We start from the raw sequence: 14,434 nt of genomic DNA on the forward strand, positions 1-14,434 counted from the left end.
CAATTAGTGAAGTTAAATTTCCACAGGGCAAAATACCCCTCAAATGTTGGTAATTTTGCACCGAACTAGGTTACCAACTCTCGTGTCTCATCTTCTTATTATTTCTTGTGCTACATGTTATTTGTTATGCTAAAACATTATGTTTGACATGTGTTAAGCAATTTGATATTCACCCATCTTTTTATAATTATCTAAATATACATCAGACACATATATTTCCGTACATCTACAAATTTTCAGGCATATGAAAATTTTATACCATTTTCTTGTGATGATCTCTTTTCAATCAAAAGGATAAAATCAAGATTTAATTGAATCAAAAGTCCAAAAATTTAAAATTGTAATGAAATAAAGGTATGTTTGAGAGTGATTTTAAGAGGGACAAAGTAACTTTTTTCGCTTGTCAAAATCACTAAATCAACCAAATCAAATCTACAAAACCTAAACCCTAACAAAATTATATCACATCAAAAGATAATTAACACATTTAAAACTGCATTTTTTATAGCAACATACCAACCTAAAGGAAAAAAAACATAGAAAAAGTTTGAAGCTTCATTTTTGTAAGTTGAATATGTTAAAAAACAATATGAAAATGATAATACATATAAAAAACGTAAATAACTATGTACAATATATGTAGATCACATACGCTGTATACATTAAAAATGTACCATTATTGAAAGATTAAAAGGAAACAAAATACACAATGTATAATGCAAGAGTACCATATGTTGAATACATTCAAAAAGATATGAAATTATTGTTTTTTTATTTTCCAAAGAAAAATGAGTGACACTATTGGTCGATAAATATAAAATTGCAAATAATATATCATATATAATACAAGGGCCCATCATGACTTTTTTACCAACTCTCAATCTCTCCATATCGAGTGTAATTTGTGAATTTATTCCTTCTTGTTTCCTCTATAACTTTTATTGATGTATCTTTAGATAAGACATATGAATCAATTGGTCAAACTTCAACTACTACACAAAAATATTCGTTAAAAATTAAATGTGAATCAATCAAATGCAATGCAATTAATATAATTGATGATTTAAGAATTAGATCATGAAAATCTTTTTAAAGAGTAATTTACTTTTCGGTATAATAATAAACACACGTAAAAAAAATCTTAGCAAATTTCAAATTCCATAAGACAACCAACATAAATTCTCAAATAAAAATCAAACTCATACCCAAACCGAAACAATAATTAAAATTACAACAATAATATAATATACATAATCCAAAAATTCCTAACCTCACGTAATTTTAAATTAAATAGATAGCCAAGTGAGATAATGTATTTAAAATTACTATAAAAAATAATATGATGGTTTAAATCCAGATTTTATTTTATTTTCATTATCTAAACATTTAATTTACAACTAGATTTATCATTTACAAACATTTAATTCTAATTATTTTAAAGTTCAATTACACTTTTAAATTTTAAAAACATAATTATATATTTAATTTTTTAAAAGAAAATTATAAAAATACGAAATAATCTTATAATAAGTCCATTATATAAAAGTTAACCCTATATCAATTAGCAGAGAAAAAAAAAACTTTTATCAATTTAGGTTGCAATTCCTTTTTACATGGTGATGAACCGTATATATTTATTTTTTTTCTTTAAAAAAAAAAACCTCATGAATCTTTTGCAATAAAGAAAAACTATCTGAAAATTGACAGTATCAATAGTTTATTTTCTCCTCAAATAATTTTTAAAACAATGAATAATCATATACTTAATTTCTTAACAATTTCAAGTAAATTGAAGAAATTAAAAAAAAACCAAATATTAACAAACAATTCACACCAATTCTTAACTAAAAATCAAATTCGTACTCTGTTTAAAATTTGAATCCCTTATCCTACATATTATCGAAAAATGACAAATATCGTCTATCTTATATATATATTTATATAAGAAAACTGCAAAGCATAATATTTCCTTATCAAAATTTAAGTTACAATTAGATCTATTTATAATTTTTTTACTTTAATTATTACTTAAATATTTTAAAGTTTAATTGTACATTTAAAATTTGATTCTCAAATATCATCTTAGGTCTAAAACGATAATTCTAAAACTAATTTTTGAAAAATAAAAATCTCTATATCAATTAAGCTCGCAATTCTTTTGTACATGATGATGAACAACATATAAAATATAAAACTTAATGTTTTTTTAAAAATCATGAAAAATATATGAAAACTGTTGGTATCAATAATTTATTTTCTATCAAATGATTCTTAAAATAATGAAAAATCATACATTGAATTTCTTAACAAAGTCAAGAGAATGATGAAATTGGAAGACACATTCAATAATTTTCTGTTTCAGTAAAATAACGAAGAAATGTAAAAGAAGCAAAAAAAAACAGACCATGAAATTAACACACATTCTCAAATAAAAACCAAACTCTCATATCCATAACAAAAATAGTCTGAACAACATAATAAAAAAAATTGAAATAAAAATCTTAAAATAGTCGAGGACATTCCCCGAACCAAAATCTGAATCCCCTACCCGTACATGTTGTTGACCCGACAAATATTGTCGATGATCCCCGTCTAAGAAAATAAAATAAAATTAAAAAAAGAAAAGAAACTGTAAAATATAATTTTTCTTCAACCAATCTTGAAGAGTTCATTGGAGGGTTGAAGTTGGTAACACAAAACAAGATAAGTGAGATAAAGAAGACGATTCTTGGCCCCGGTTCGATGAATATTTGTTTGAGCACAAAAATATTTGAGTTGTTTAAGCTTCAAACATCCAAGAAGTTTTCCCAAGAGCAAGAACCACCAATTGATTTTAGTATAATCTTCTTGAGATATGAGTGGCTCCACACATTTTTCTTTATTGCACAAATTGCAATTTGGCAAAATAGGGTTTGTCCAACGTTTTGGAGCTCTATCATGCATATTATCTTTTTCGTATTCGATAAATCTTGCTATTTCATTGAACTTTTGCATTAGGTCATATTCTATCTCATACTTTTGCTCGCATTTTTTGCATTTTACTCCCCCCTTGATTGTGATTATGTTGTTTGATTGAAGATACTTGAGTTCGTGGATTACTGCTTGTTGGTCTGTTGACCATGGATACGGTGGCTCGATTCTTGTCATGTCTGCTCTCGTTCTACGTCGTCTCGGTCTTGGTTGTGGTTCAATTATCTCCATTGGTTGTTGGGTGTGGTTTGAAATTTCATTGTTGTGTTGAGGGATCGCCTCGGATTCGTTTGGAGTTTTCGGTGTTGAAAGTGACATAGGTGTGAGTGGTAGTGGATATTTAAGTGACGGAGGAGAAGGATGAGATTCAAGTGGCGGAGGAGAAGGAAGTGATTTAAGTGGAGAAGGAGATGGCGGACGGAGAGAGAGTCCAATATTTGGTTGCCATTGGTAATTGCTTTGAATAGTACTTTTTTCAATATTCATTAGAAAGATTTAAAATTTGTCCAAATTACGCTGCAATTTTACAGAGAACTTTTAGTTACTTGGATGAATGAAAAATTTGTGACTGTAGGAGGTTTTAATAGAGATGAGGAAATTAAAAAAAAAAAAAAACCAAACAAACAGGAGAGATAAATCCTAAATCCGAATAAAATCTTTTTTGCAGAATCTTTGTTTTAAGTTTAAAACTAAAATTATGATAGCTATTGAAATTATATCTTTTTAATTCAAATAGTCTTTTTTAATAAATAAAAAATTAATTCAAGTGGTCTTAGGGACTCTAGTTTGACTTCCATATTTTAGTTTCATATTTATCTTTTTAAATTTTATCTTTCAATTTGTGATCAATTATCTTATTAAGTTATTAACAAAATTATTATCTATAATTATTTTTTTTAAAATAAAGAAGCATAGATACAGAAAAAAATAGGTCAGAACAATATATTTTAATTTAGCGAGATGAAATTTGGTTAGTTCGACTTTGATTGTATATACTAAGAAGCTAATTAAACTAAGACCATGTTTACTACTCTATAATCAAAATTATAGAAAAAAATAAAAATTAAAAATAAGCGTCCATACAATATTATTAACTAATTTTTTGGGAATGTACCTACTTTTTATATTACAATTGATTGATTACAAGAAAGTAAAGGTGAACTAAATGAAAACAATAATATATAAGCTGATTACATTAAAAACTTAACAATAATAATCTTTAAATGGCCAAGGATATTTTTTTACTGTGATTTGAATCTCTTATTCTAATGTTTTGAACCCTAACGTAACAACAAATCTAATAAATAAAATCATAAAAACTAAAAATGCAAAATCACTCGAAGTATCTATTGAAGGGTTGAAGTTACTTACACAAAGCAAGATAAGTGAGATAAACCAAACCATTCTTAGCCCCGTTCGATGAATATTAGTTTGAGCACAAAAATATTTGAGTTGTCTGAGCTTCCAAACATCCAAGAAATTGTCCCAAAAGCAAGAACAACCAATTCCTTTTATATAGTCTTCTTGAGATATCTGCGATCCTTCACGCTTCCCCTCTGGCTCAGGAGGTAGGCTCGGGGTTGGGTGTGACAATTGGGAATGTGCATAAATGGTACATTCAAGAAAAAATTCTTGTAATTAATGTGTTGGATCTAGAGTTCCCTAAGAAAAAGCATAAAGAGGTTGTGATACCAAATATTTACTCCTTTGTTGCACTTGCAAAATAAGAACACTCAATAGTTGAATAAATGGGAGAATTTTTTTTTTTAAAATATTGAAGAAGAGAAGCTTGGGTACCTAGATACGAACTACGAAGACGATAGAAAATTTTCAGCAGCATAACGATGCTACAACAACAAAACCAAAAATTTACCTTGAACCTGTTCAAAGAAACACACTCTTAATAATATTCCACAACCAATTGTTCTCAACAGAAGTATCAGAATTCCCAAAAAACGACTATTCAAGAACACATATATCAATAAGCAAATTTAGCTCACAATGTACTTCAAATCACAAAAGTTGTCACAAAAACAACAATGATTTACAAAAACTCTCCTTGTAGGTTTCTTCAGACATTCAAGCATAAACAACAATGATTTACAAAAACTCATAACTAATTACTCACTTGACTTCAAATCTCAAAAGTTGTCACATGGACATTCGATCTTATACCTCAAGATTCATGGTCAATGAAAAGAGAAACCGAAAACAAAGTTGAAAATATTACTCTATATGTGATTTCATGTACCTATAACCTAATTGTTGTTTGACTTAATTTTATATATAAGACAACTGAATAGCCGTAACTAGATTTTTTCTATATCAGTTGTAGTATTTAACCACTCTAGTTCTCAAGGTATGGTTATAAATTTTGAAATATTATCTCATTCTCTATGCATTTGTGACCTTATCGATGTGTTCTTCATTAACAGGACTATATAGAGTCGACTTTCTGATGCTGTCCTGAACAAACTCCTCGTCAATAATTGCCCACAAGCCCCATTTCAATGAAGCAAGTTCTTTTCCTTTTTTCACATTATGGTTTTCAATTCACCAGTTTCCTGATATATATAATTGATTCAGCATTTTGTTTTAGCCGCCCAATCTCCATCCGACTTGTTTTCTCATATGCAACTAATTGCTTCATCTAGTATGTATTCCAAAACCCCACAATTACGTTATATATCTTTTTTTATTGAACACAATTTTTTCTCATGTATTTTGGTTTTCTGTGTGTACTTATGATGTCTTATGTATGTTGAGTTGAAGAGAGTTGATATAAAAAAAATTGTTTGCATATATTTGTCTCCTAGTGCTTCTACTTTGGTAGTAAATGATAAACTGTATATAATCCATCAGATTGGAATACAATTAGATTTACAAACATTTAATTCTAATTATTTTAAAGTTCAATTATACTTTTAAATTTAGAAACATAATTATAAATTTAATTTTTTAAAATAAAATTATAAAAATATCAAATAACCTTAAAATAATTCCACTATATAAAAGTTCAACCCTATATCAATTAGGAGAGAAAAAAAAACCTTTTTCAATTAAGGCTGCAATTCCTTTCTACATGATGATGAATAGTATAAACTTAATTATTTTCCTTTGAAAAAATCTCATAAATCTTTTGCAATAATGAAAAACTATCTGAAAATTGACGGTATCAATAATTTACTTCCCAAATAATTTTTAAAATAATGAATAATCATATACCAAATTTCTTAACAATTTCAAGAGAATTGAAGAAATAAAAAATAAAAAAAAAAACAAAAATCTTAACAAATTTCATTTAACAAGACAATTAACACCAATTCTCAACTATTGTCCATCTCTTTCTAAGGCTGCAATTCCTTATATAGTGTTTTCCAATTAGTCTTTCAATTGTTCCTTCGTTATGTTCTCTCCACCATCCACCACAGATTTGATCCAAATCAAAAGCATGATATCCTGCAAGCAGAGAAAAATGGGCAAACAACATATAATAAGAACTTATAAAAACATATTAAAGAATGTTGCACATCAGGAAAATCTGTCATCTATTCTTCAATGTTGCACATCTTCACAAACTTAATATACAATTCCAACCTTTCAAAGTTTATATAAAATATATTGCTCACAACCCAAAATAAATACTAATTATTTTCCCTTTGCATTATGTTCATAGCCCACCCCAACTAATCCCAAAGTCCTTGAAGGGTATCTCCAAATGTCTCAAACTCTTTCCACTTTTGAACACTCTTGAGGTGCTTAAGATTATACCAAATCTAAGAAAGAACAAATTTTTTAAACATGGAATTTACAGCAATTGAGCTTTCTTACCTCAGGACACCTTCTACACATTCATCAATGAAAGTGAAAGATCTTGTTTGAAGACCATCTCCCCACATCTCAAACTTATCTACAGAAGTGAGGGCCTTTCTGCAGAATGTAGCATGAGCCTTTTCCCTTCTACCTATATGAATGAACTAATAGCATTAGATCTTACATTATGAATTTTCTAGAGATAACATAACCATTTCTTGCATTTGGATCTACCTTTCCATATTCCAAATGGACCATAAATGTTGTTGAACCTCCCAATTCGGCACTCATTACCGAAATCCTTAGTATAATGTTTGCACATCTCCTCTGTAGCAAGCTTCTCTAAACCATAAGCATCTTGGGGCTACGAGACAAACGTCAACACGGTTTTAATAAGCACATATCTAACAGTTGTTTTCTTTCTAAATCATTAACACAAAGTAAATATGAACCTCAGCAAGCCAAGCATCTAACTTTTTCAAGCTCACATTAGTTTCCAATTGCTTAAATTCAGGGTAGATGTAAACACTAGAAGCATAGAAAAACTTGCCCTCACATGATAGAAGATCAAATTATCTGTTGGGTACTTCCTTTCTCATTGGTAGGGACAAAACCAACAACAAAGGAGGGAATAATCTCAGATTAAAAAGATTTAGAATACAAGATATTCCCCTTTAAAAAATTTCTAGCTCATCCTGACCCCATCCCCCATCAATAAGGCATAACTCTAAAGCATAAAAACATTGAACAACCAACCTTGTACCATTAAAGATTCAAAGCATGCCTAAACACCATGAATCGAGAAAATTTTCCTTGAAAACTAGCTTCTTTAACTCCATTGATTCTTGCAGCTCCAAGCATATTGAAGCTGATCATGGTGTTATTATACATAATAATAGAGTGATTGGACTGGATGAAGCCCATACCACCCATATCAGCAGCCAAATTAAAGACATGGTCAACTTTCTCGGTCACTTTCATGCAAATATCCATAACTCTAAGATCAACAAGATGGAATTCATGGCAGAACATATCCTTTGTCATGTGTTCATTCTTCTTCCAGTTAGAAGCAATGATGTAATGCTCTTTGCTCTTCAAACGCCTAACAATGTGCAAAATCTTTACAACTTAATATGCAAAATATACACACAATCAGTACAAAGTCATAATGGCCAAAATCCAACACAGAACAAAAAAGAATTCCAAAGTTTATATCAGGATTAAATAAAATTGACCAATGGATCAAACAAGCAGAAACAAGCAAACAAGCTTTCAGAATCACAAAGTCACCACGAAACTATAAACATGTCACACCCATAAACTATACATCCGAGTGTCCAAGAAAGAAACCAAAACAAATAATATAGTCTCAAAACTTACAAATAACTAACATATCATATTTATCTTAACTACCTCATCATTGAAAGTAGCACAACTATAAATGTTACATTGTATAAACATGGGATAGGAACTCATACCATATCTTTTATCCAACCTTTCAAATTAAATAATGCTCTTTGACTTGTTTACATTGCCAAAGTGACTGAGGCTTAAAACATGTCATGTTTAATTCTTAAGTTGATAAAAAAAAGAAAAAACTTTCTTAATCACAAAGTTACCACAACAAAATAAACTTTTCACACCGACAAACCATATATCCAAGTGTCTACGTGACACTTCAACACCTAGGTTGTAGGGTAAAACTTCCATTCCAAACACTAACCTGAAGGATCTATTAACGAAGAGCATCCATGAGCGCATTCGGACCTTTCCGATTTTATTGTGACTGAAATACAACACATACATTCTAACATACAATTATGCAAATTCACACTAATTAAAGGCATGCTTTGAACAGTAAAATACAAGGGAAAGAGTTCCCATAGCAGTTGAAGACACTCTTCAAGTGATGAACTCTAATGCAGCGGAGGACCTCTAACGATCTCTATCGCCCAGCAAACAAGTCATCTGCAGTAGCACAATCTCTATACGAACGACAACAACACAAACTATCACGAACAAGTTAACAGCAACGGGGACGACACCACTAAAAAGGAGCCCTTGCTATTATTAGAGTGAGAATCCAAAGTGTGGTCTTTGGTGAGTTTGGTAGAGGTTGGAGAAATAATTAATCGTGTAGACGATAAGCAAGTGGGAGAGAAAAGGAGCTATCGTATAGCTAAATACTTATCATTTAGAAGAAGCTACACGATTGTGTAGGTTTTACTAAGCGATTGTATAGTAAATGGAAGATGATCGTTTAGAAAACACGGCACACTATGCGATTGTTTAGGAACTAGCGTGCGATCGTTTAGGTACTGGCGTGCGATCGTTTAGGCGATGAACGACTATTGTATAGGCTCTCAAACTATGCGACCGTTATATTTTCACACCGATGCCAATTTTTCCGAACTTTGCAAAATGAAACAAATTTTCATTTTATTCACCGGTTACCATAATTGAATGAGGTTGCTCCCACTAACGCACGTCTGAGAGAAGTTTTAGGCCAATTATCACATAACTAATCAATTTAATAATTAATGAATATAATCATATTATATTCTTACCTTATAGTTTGATATCACATGTCTACTATAGTAATTTCTCCTCTACTTGATATAAATCATATTTATATCTAATTTCCTCCAAAATAATGTATCTCATACATTTAGTCAATTATATCATATATAGTCAACCAGTTCAATTATATCGTATATAATCAAACTCTCTCTTGGCAATTTGAATATTTCAAATTAACCCAAGCACCGATTCTCGACTTTATCCAAGTTACCCAGGGGATCTAATGGACTTGTGGCTCGAAGCTCCAACGGTATGTGAATAGCTGACTAAACTCTTTAGCCACGAGATCCACCATCCGTTAACTGTCAGACATTCCACTAAAGATCAACTGCTGAACTCTTCTTACCACAAATATATTTCTGTGTCCATCGGATATAACCAATCATGAATAGGATGACCCTTCACAAATGCTCGTAAGTACAATTGGGCCAATTTACTGTTTTGCCCTTATAATTACATCTCACTTCTTAAGTAATACTGATTCTTCTAATGAATAATACAACATAGTCCAACTATGTGTGAACACCTCTCAGGCTAAGATAAGGTATGTGGCACCACATCGTTTAATCCCTAGAACCAACCCATAAGGGAGCTATCTATCTATTTACCCCTGTTTCGGGGAAGGAGTGAATTCCATCTTGTGTAGTTGAGTTCCCAGCTCCCAAATCAGATGAATCCCCAAAATGGTAGGTTTGAATCGGCGACCTGGCCACTCGCATCCATATAAATCAAAGGACTGCCTTCAATGGTAGGAGTTCCGAACTCACTTAGGATTGAGGTCATGTTACCTATGATCATCCTAGTGAATTGAAGTCTCTGTCATGAACGGTGTTATATAACAAGATGTTAATACTTCGTGATTAGGTCTTATACAAACTCTTTGTATAGGATGCCCCTGCTCGCATGTCCCCTACACGAATGATCAGGATTAGACCATCTGTGACAAGTCACCACACTTATGACCATTTCACAAAGCGAACCACATCCATAGCGTTACCAAGATAAGGTTTCCCTCCTATATCCATATACTATAGACCATTTTGGTTATCACTCAAGACATGATCCACTTGTATGTCACCACATACATGCTTAAGTTACATACAGATAACCAGGGATTTTATATTTATTGGTTTGTGGTAAAGCAAATAAAACATACAACTGAGCAAAAAACAAGATGTGAAGTAAATATCATATATTATACAACACAAGCGTTCGTACAAACTGTTTACAAACTACAAGACACGAGACTTTAGGGTATCAACCCGAACATAACCATCATAGGTCGAGTAGTACTTGCAAGCAATAAGAATCGATGCCTAATGGGAACAAAAAACCTTCTACACATGGAAGAAAGAATGATATCCGGTTTATGAACAAAAACTCTCAACTTTGAAACTTTCACACTTACATTTGTAAAATGCACGCAACGCCAATCATTTCATGATATCATCCAAATTCTTGAAGAGCTTCATTTACCATTTTATTACAAAATTGGACCAGCTACAAGAATTTTCTCAGCCAGTTTACTATTCCTTTCCACTTGGTAAGTATGAATCCCTCCATAATTCTTCTTGAACAGACCCCCCAGTTTCAGCAGTGTCTGGTTATAGGCATCTTTGTCTGACCATTGTTATTCAAAGGATTACAAACAAAAAAGGTTTAAGATAAAGGATTAAAAGTGAAAATGTGATCAGAATTCATATTCAACTAACCGTGATTATTAGAAATGTGCATAAATTGTACATTCAAGGCAAAATTCTTGTAGTAAATGTGTTGGATCTAGAGTTCCCCAAGAAAAAGCATAAAGAGGTTGCGATACCAAATATTTACTTCTTTGTTGCACCTGCAAAAAAAGAAAACTCAATCGTTGAATAAATGAGAGAATCTTCTTTTTCAAGATCTTGAAGAAGAGAAGCTTGGTTACCTAGATATGAGCTACGAAGACGATGAAAAATTTTCAACAGCATAACGATGCTACCACAACAAAACCAAAAATTTATCTTGAACCTGTTCAAACAAACACACTCCCAATAATATTCCATAACCACTTGTTCTCAACAAAACTATTAGAATTTCCAAAAAATGAATATTCAAGAACACATATATCAATAAGCAAATTTAGCTCACAATGTACTTCAAATCTCAAAAGTTGTCACAAAAACAATAATGATTTACAAAAACTTTCCTTGTAGGTTTCTTCAGACATTCAAACATAAATAACAATGATTTACAAAAAATCAGATCTAATTACTCACTTGACTTCAAATCTCAAAAGTTGTCACATGGACATTCGATCTTATACCTCCAAATTCATGGACTCAGTTCCTATCAATGAAAAGAAAAGCCAAAAAATAAAAACTCAGCAAAGTTCAAAATTTCGTCAATCGAAACAAATGTCACAATAAACCACCAAATCTACAGAAAAAAGTGATTTCAAAAGTCAACAAACACAAGTAGTTAGCATAAGAAAGGAGAACTCTTAATAACCATCTATCACATAAGAAATGAGAACTCTAAAGATTAATTTCGAGACCTGTGTCCTTAGAATTAGACTTTTCTATAATTACTTCAAGAAAAGCTAACAATGAATAAAATGCCTAACAGATGGAAACATATCACAAATCTAACATGTAGTTCTATGGAGCAATAACAAAATCTAAACATCCAACAATCAATCAATAGATCGGGATTTACACATAACTAAGTTAAGAAAATACCCCATTCTTCTTGTATTTCTCATAAACATCAAAATGATGTCTTTGACATTTTCTCTTCTCCGAGCGATGTTCTTCAAGATCTATAGTATTTCGAAAAAGAGATTTTCTCTAATACGAAATTAAATTTTGTTGCTTCTTCAAGTTCATAAATTGTTCTGAAACAATAATACAAGTCAAGTCTTTCTTAGAAAGCACTCGCTGAGTTACTTACGAAATCTCAAATCTCTCTCAATGCCGAGAATTTGTGATGTTTGCAAACAACTTCATTACATTTCTATTTCTAAAAAATCAAGAAATGACTCCACAAATCTCTACACTACCCTACGTGAAGAATGTCTGAAGAAATCTACAAGGAGAGTTTTGAAGTACTAAACTAGAACATTGAAGTAGACAAACTCAAATACCCATTTTGCCTCTTTCTTCTTCCACTTGTTCAAAGTGTCTACTATAGAAACAACTTGGAAACAACAACACAATAACAAAAGTATGAGTACAATCTTAAATCATACAACATTCCAGTTTTAGGTTTTGAAAATTACTCCCAAGTGAAATATCGTGTTTGGAATAACTTATGAAAAAAGGCCTTCAAACTAGATCATTTTTCTGCAAGTATCTATAAGAAAATCAATAGATACAACATTACCAATCTAATTGGATGACTCATATCAAAAGATTGGGAGCAGAGACCATGTAGAAAAATAGCGAAAAGCTAGCATGTCGAGTAAAAACTGATATCCTATATATAAAATATCGACAATGATTTGATTTACCATATTCTACATTTACATGGAGACAACCAAGTAGCATTCTAGTCATTTAGCGACTTTAATAATGATATAGAAAGCCAATGAAACTAGCGAGATTAACAATATATAACATTCAAGAAAAAATGATAATTCAAGAAACACATTCAAAATCTTGACTGAGTTCAAAGTGAAGAAAAAGAAACATAAAGTTTGATAACATTAATCTAATACTTCGAATAATGCCACAATCAATATCAAAACTAATTTGGAAACAAAATCATAAACTAAAAGTTACCCAATAACCTAAGCCAATTTTACCGAAGTAACCGGGATGGTATTTCATCTTTCATCCTTCTTCTTTTCTTTTTCTTTCCTTTTTCTTCTTCGCTGTTACCCTTTTTTTTTATGCAATAGACAAGATCCACCCACGAATGAAGGTAGCACGACAAGAAATATCAAAACGGAACAAGCAGCGAGTTGCACGATGGAACGAGCAGCAGATCTGGGCCAAGAACGGCTCATTCAAGAAATACGACATGGCCTCTGAGCATTTTGATTCGGGCTCGGATCCACAAGAAACCCGCTGCTCGACAAGAAATATCAGTATATCTGAACAAGTAGCAGAAATCTCATATCTCTTCAAAATCTTGGCGAAACGAGCAACAGATCCAGGCGACTGGGTGCGGCAGTGCGGGTTACTCGACGAACAGACCTGCATGGAGGCCAGATTTGCACCACGACAGATTCTTCACCCACGATCGACGGACGAATGACAAGGATTTGGAAGAGAGAAGTGAGAAAGAAGAGAGTCTGAAGAGGGAACTGTGAGCATGAGAGGAAAAAGAAAATAGGGGGAGAGTGAAGAGGGAAATAAAAAAATGGGGGAAAACAGAAAGTGAAATAAATTAAGCAGATCTTTAATGTCGCTTTAAAACCGACATTAAAGTTACCTCTACAATGTCGGTTTAAAATTGACATTAAAGATTTGTTTTTTTTTAAAAAATAAAACCGACATTATATATCTGATTTCACTTTTTCCAACCAACATTAAAACCCACAATTCTTATAGTGCATCTTCTGCAATGATTTGATTGTTTGAATGTTTGGTGATGAGATTGATTTTGAAGTGTTGAAAGGAGTTGAGTTGCTCAACAATAGGTTTGAGACTGATCTTGGCAAAGTTTTGGTAAGTTTTGAGGTTAGTATTAATAGTTCTTTATTACCCATTGAAGTATTAGTCTAATAATTGAGTTGATTTCAATTTTTGATGTTCAATTCAAAGATTTCAAGGGATTAGAGCCACTGTCTAGCAAAGTTAATGATGTTTGGACGTTTTGATAAGTATTAAGGCCTTGAAACTCTTTTGGGATTGTTACATAGTTGCTGAAATTTGCGTTTTGTAATCATTATTATTGAATGTTTCGTAATTTGGATTACCTTGTTGTAGTTTTGAAGTGACATTCGAATCAAACCACACTTTGGGTAATCTATCTGGAGTTTATCAGTTATTTTGGTGAATGAAATTTTGAAGAATTGGACTTCCAATATTTTGTAGTTTTGAATGAAATTTTGTAGATAAGATTGGATTACTTTCTCGTAGTTTTGAAT

At 31.4% G+C, this 14,434-nt stretch overlaps 1 protein-coding gene across 1 annotated transcript; it reads right to left on the reverse strand.

The window, feature by feature from the left end:
- Positions 1-6,797: 6,797 nt before the first annotated feature.
- Positions 6,798-13,544, reverse strand: LOC120078609 (GDP-mannose 3,5-epimerase 1-like). The gene is made up of 5 exons (XM_039032895.2): positions 13,256-13,544; positions 7,609-7,910; positions 7,236-7,328; positions 7,018-7,147; positions 6,798-6,934 (listed from the first exon to the last, which is right to left on the reverse strand). The coding sequence occupies exons 1-5, from the start codon at positions 13,542-13,544 to the stop codon at positions 6,798-6,800; spliced, it is 951 nt and encodes a 316-aa protein (XP_038888823.2).
- Positions 13,545-14,434: the final 890 nt, after the last annotated feature.

The sequence above is a fragment of the Benincasa hispida genome, chromosome 5 (genome assembly GCF_027475165.1).
Source record: "Benincasa hispida cultivar pf3 chromosome 5, pf3_genome.v1.1, whole genome shotgun sequence".
NCBI classification, from domain to species: Eukaryota; Viridiplantae; Streptophyta; class Magnoliopsida; order Cucurbitales; family Cucurbitaceae; genus Benincasa; species Benincasa hispida.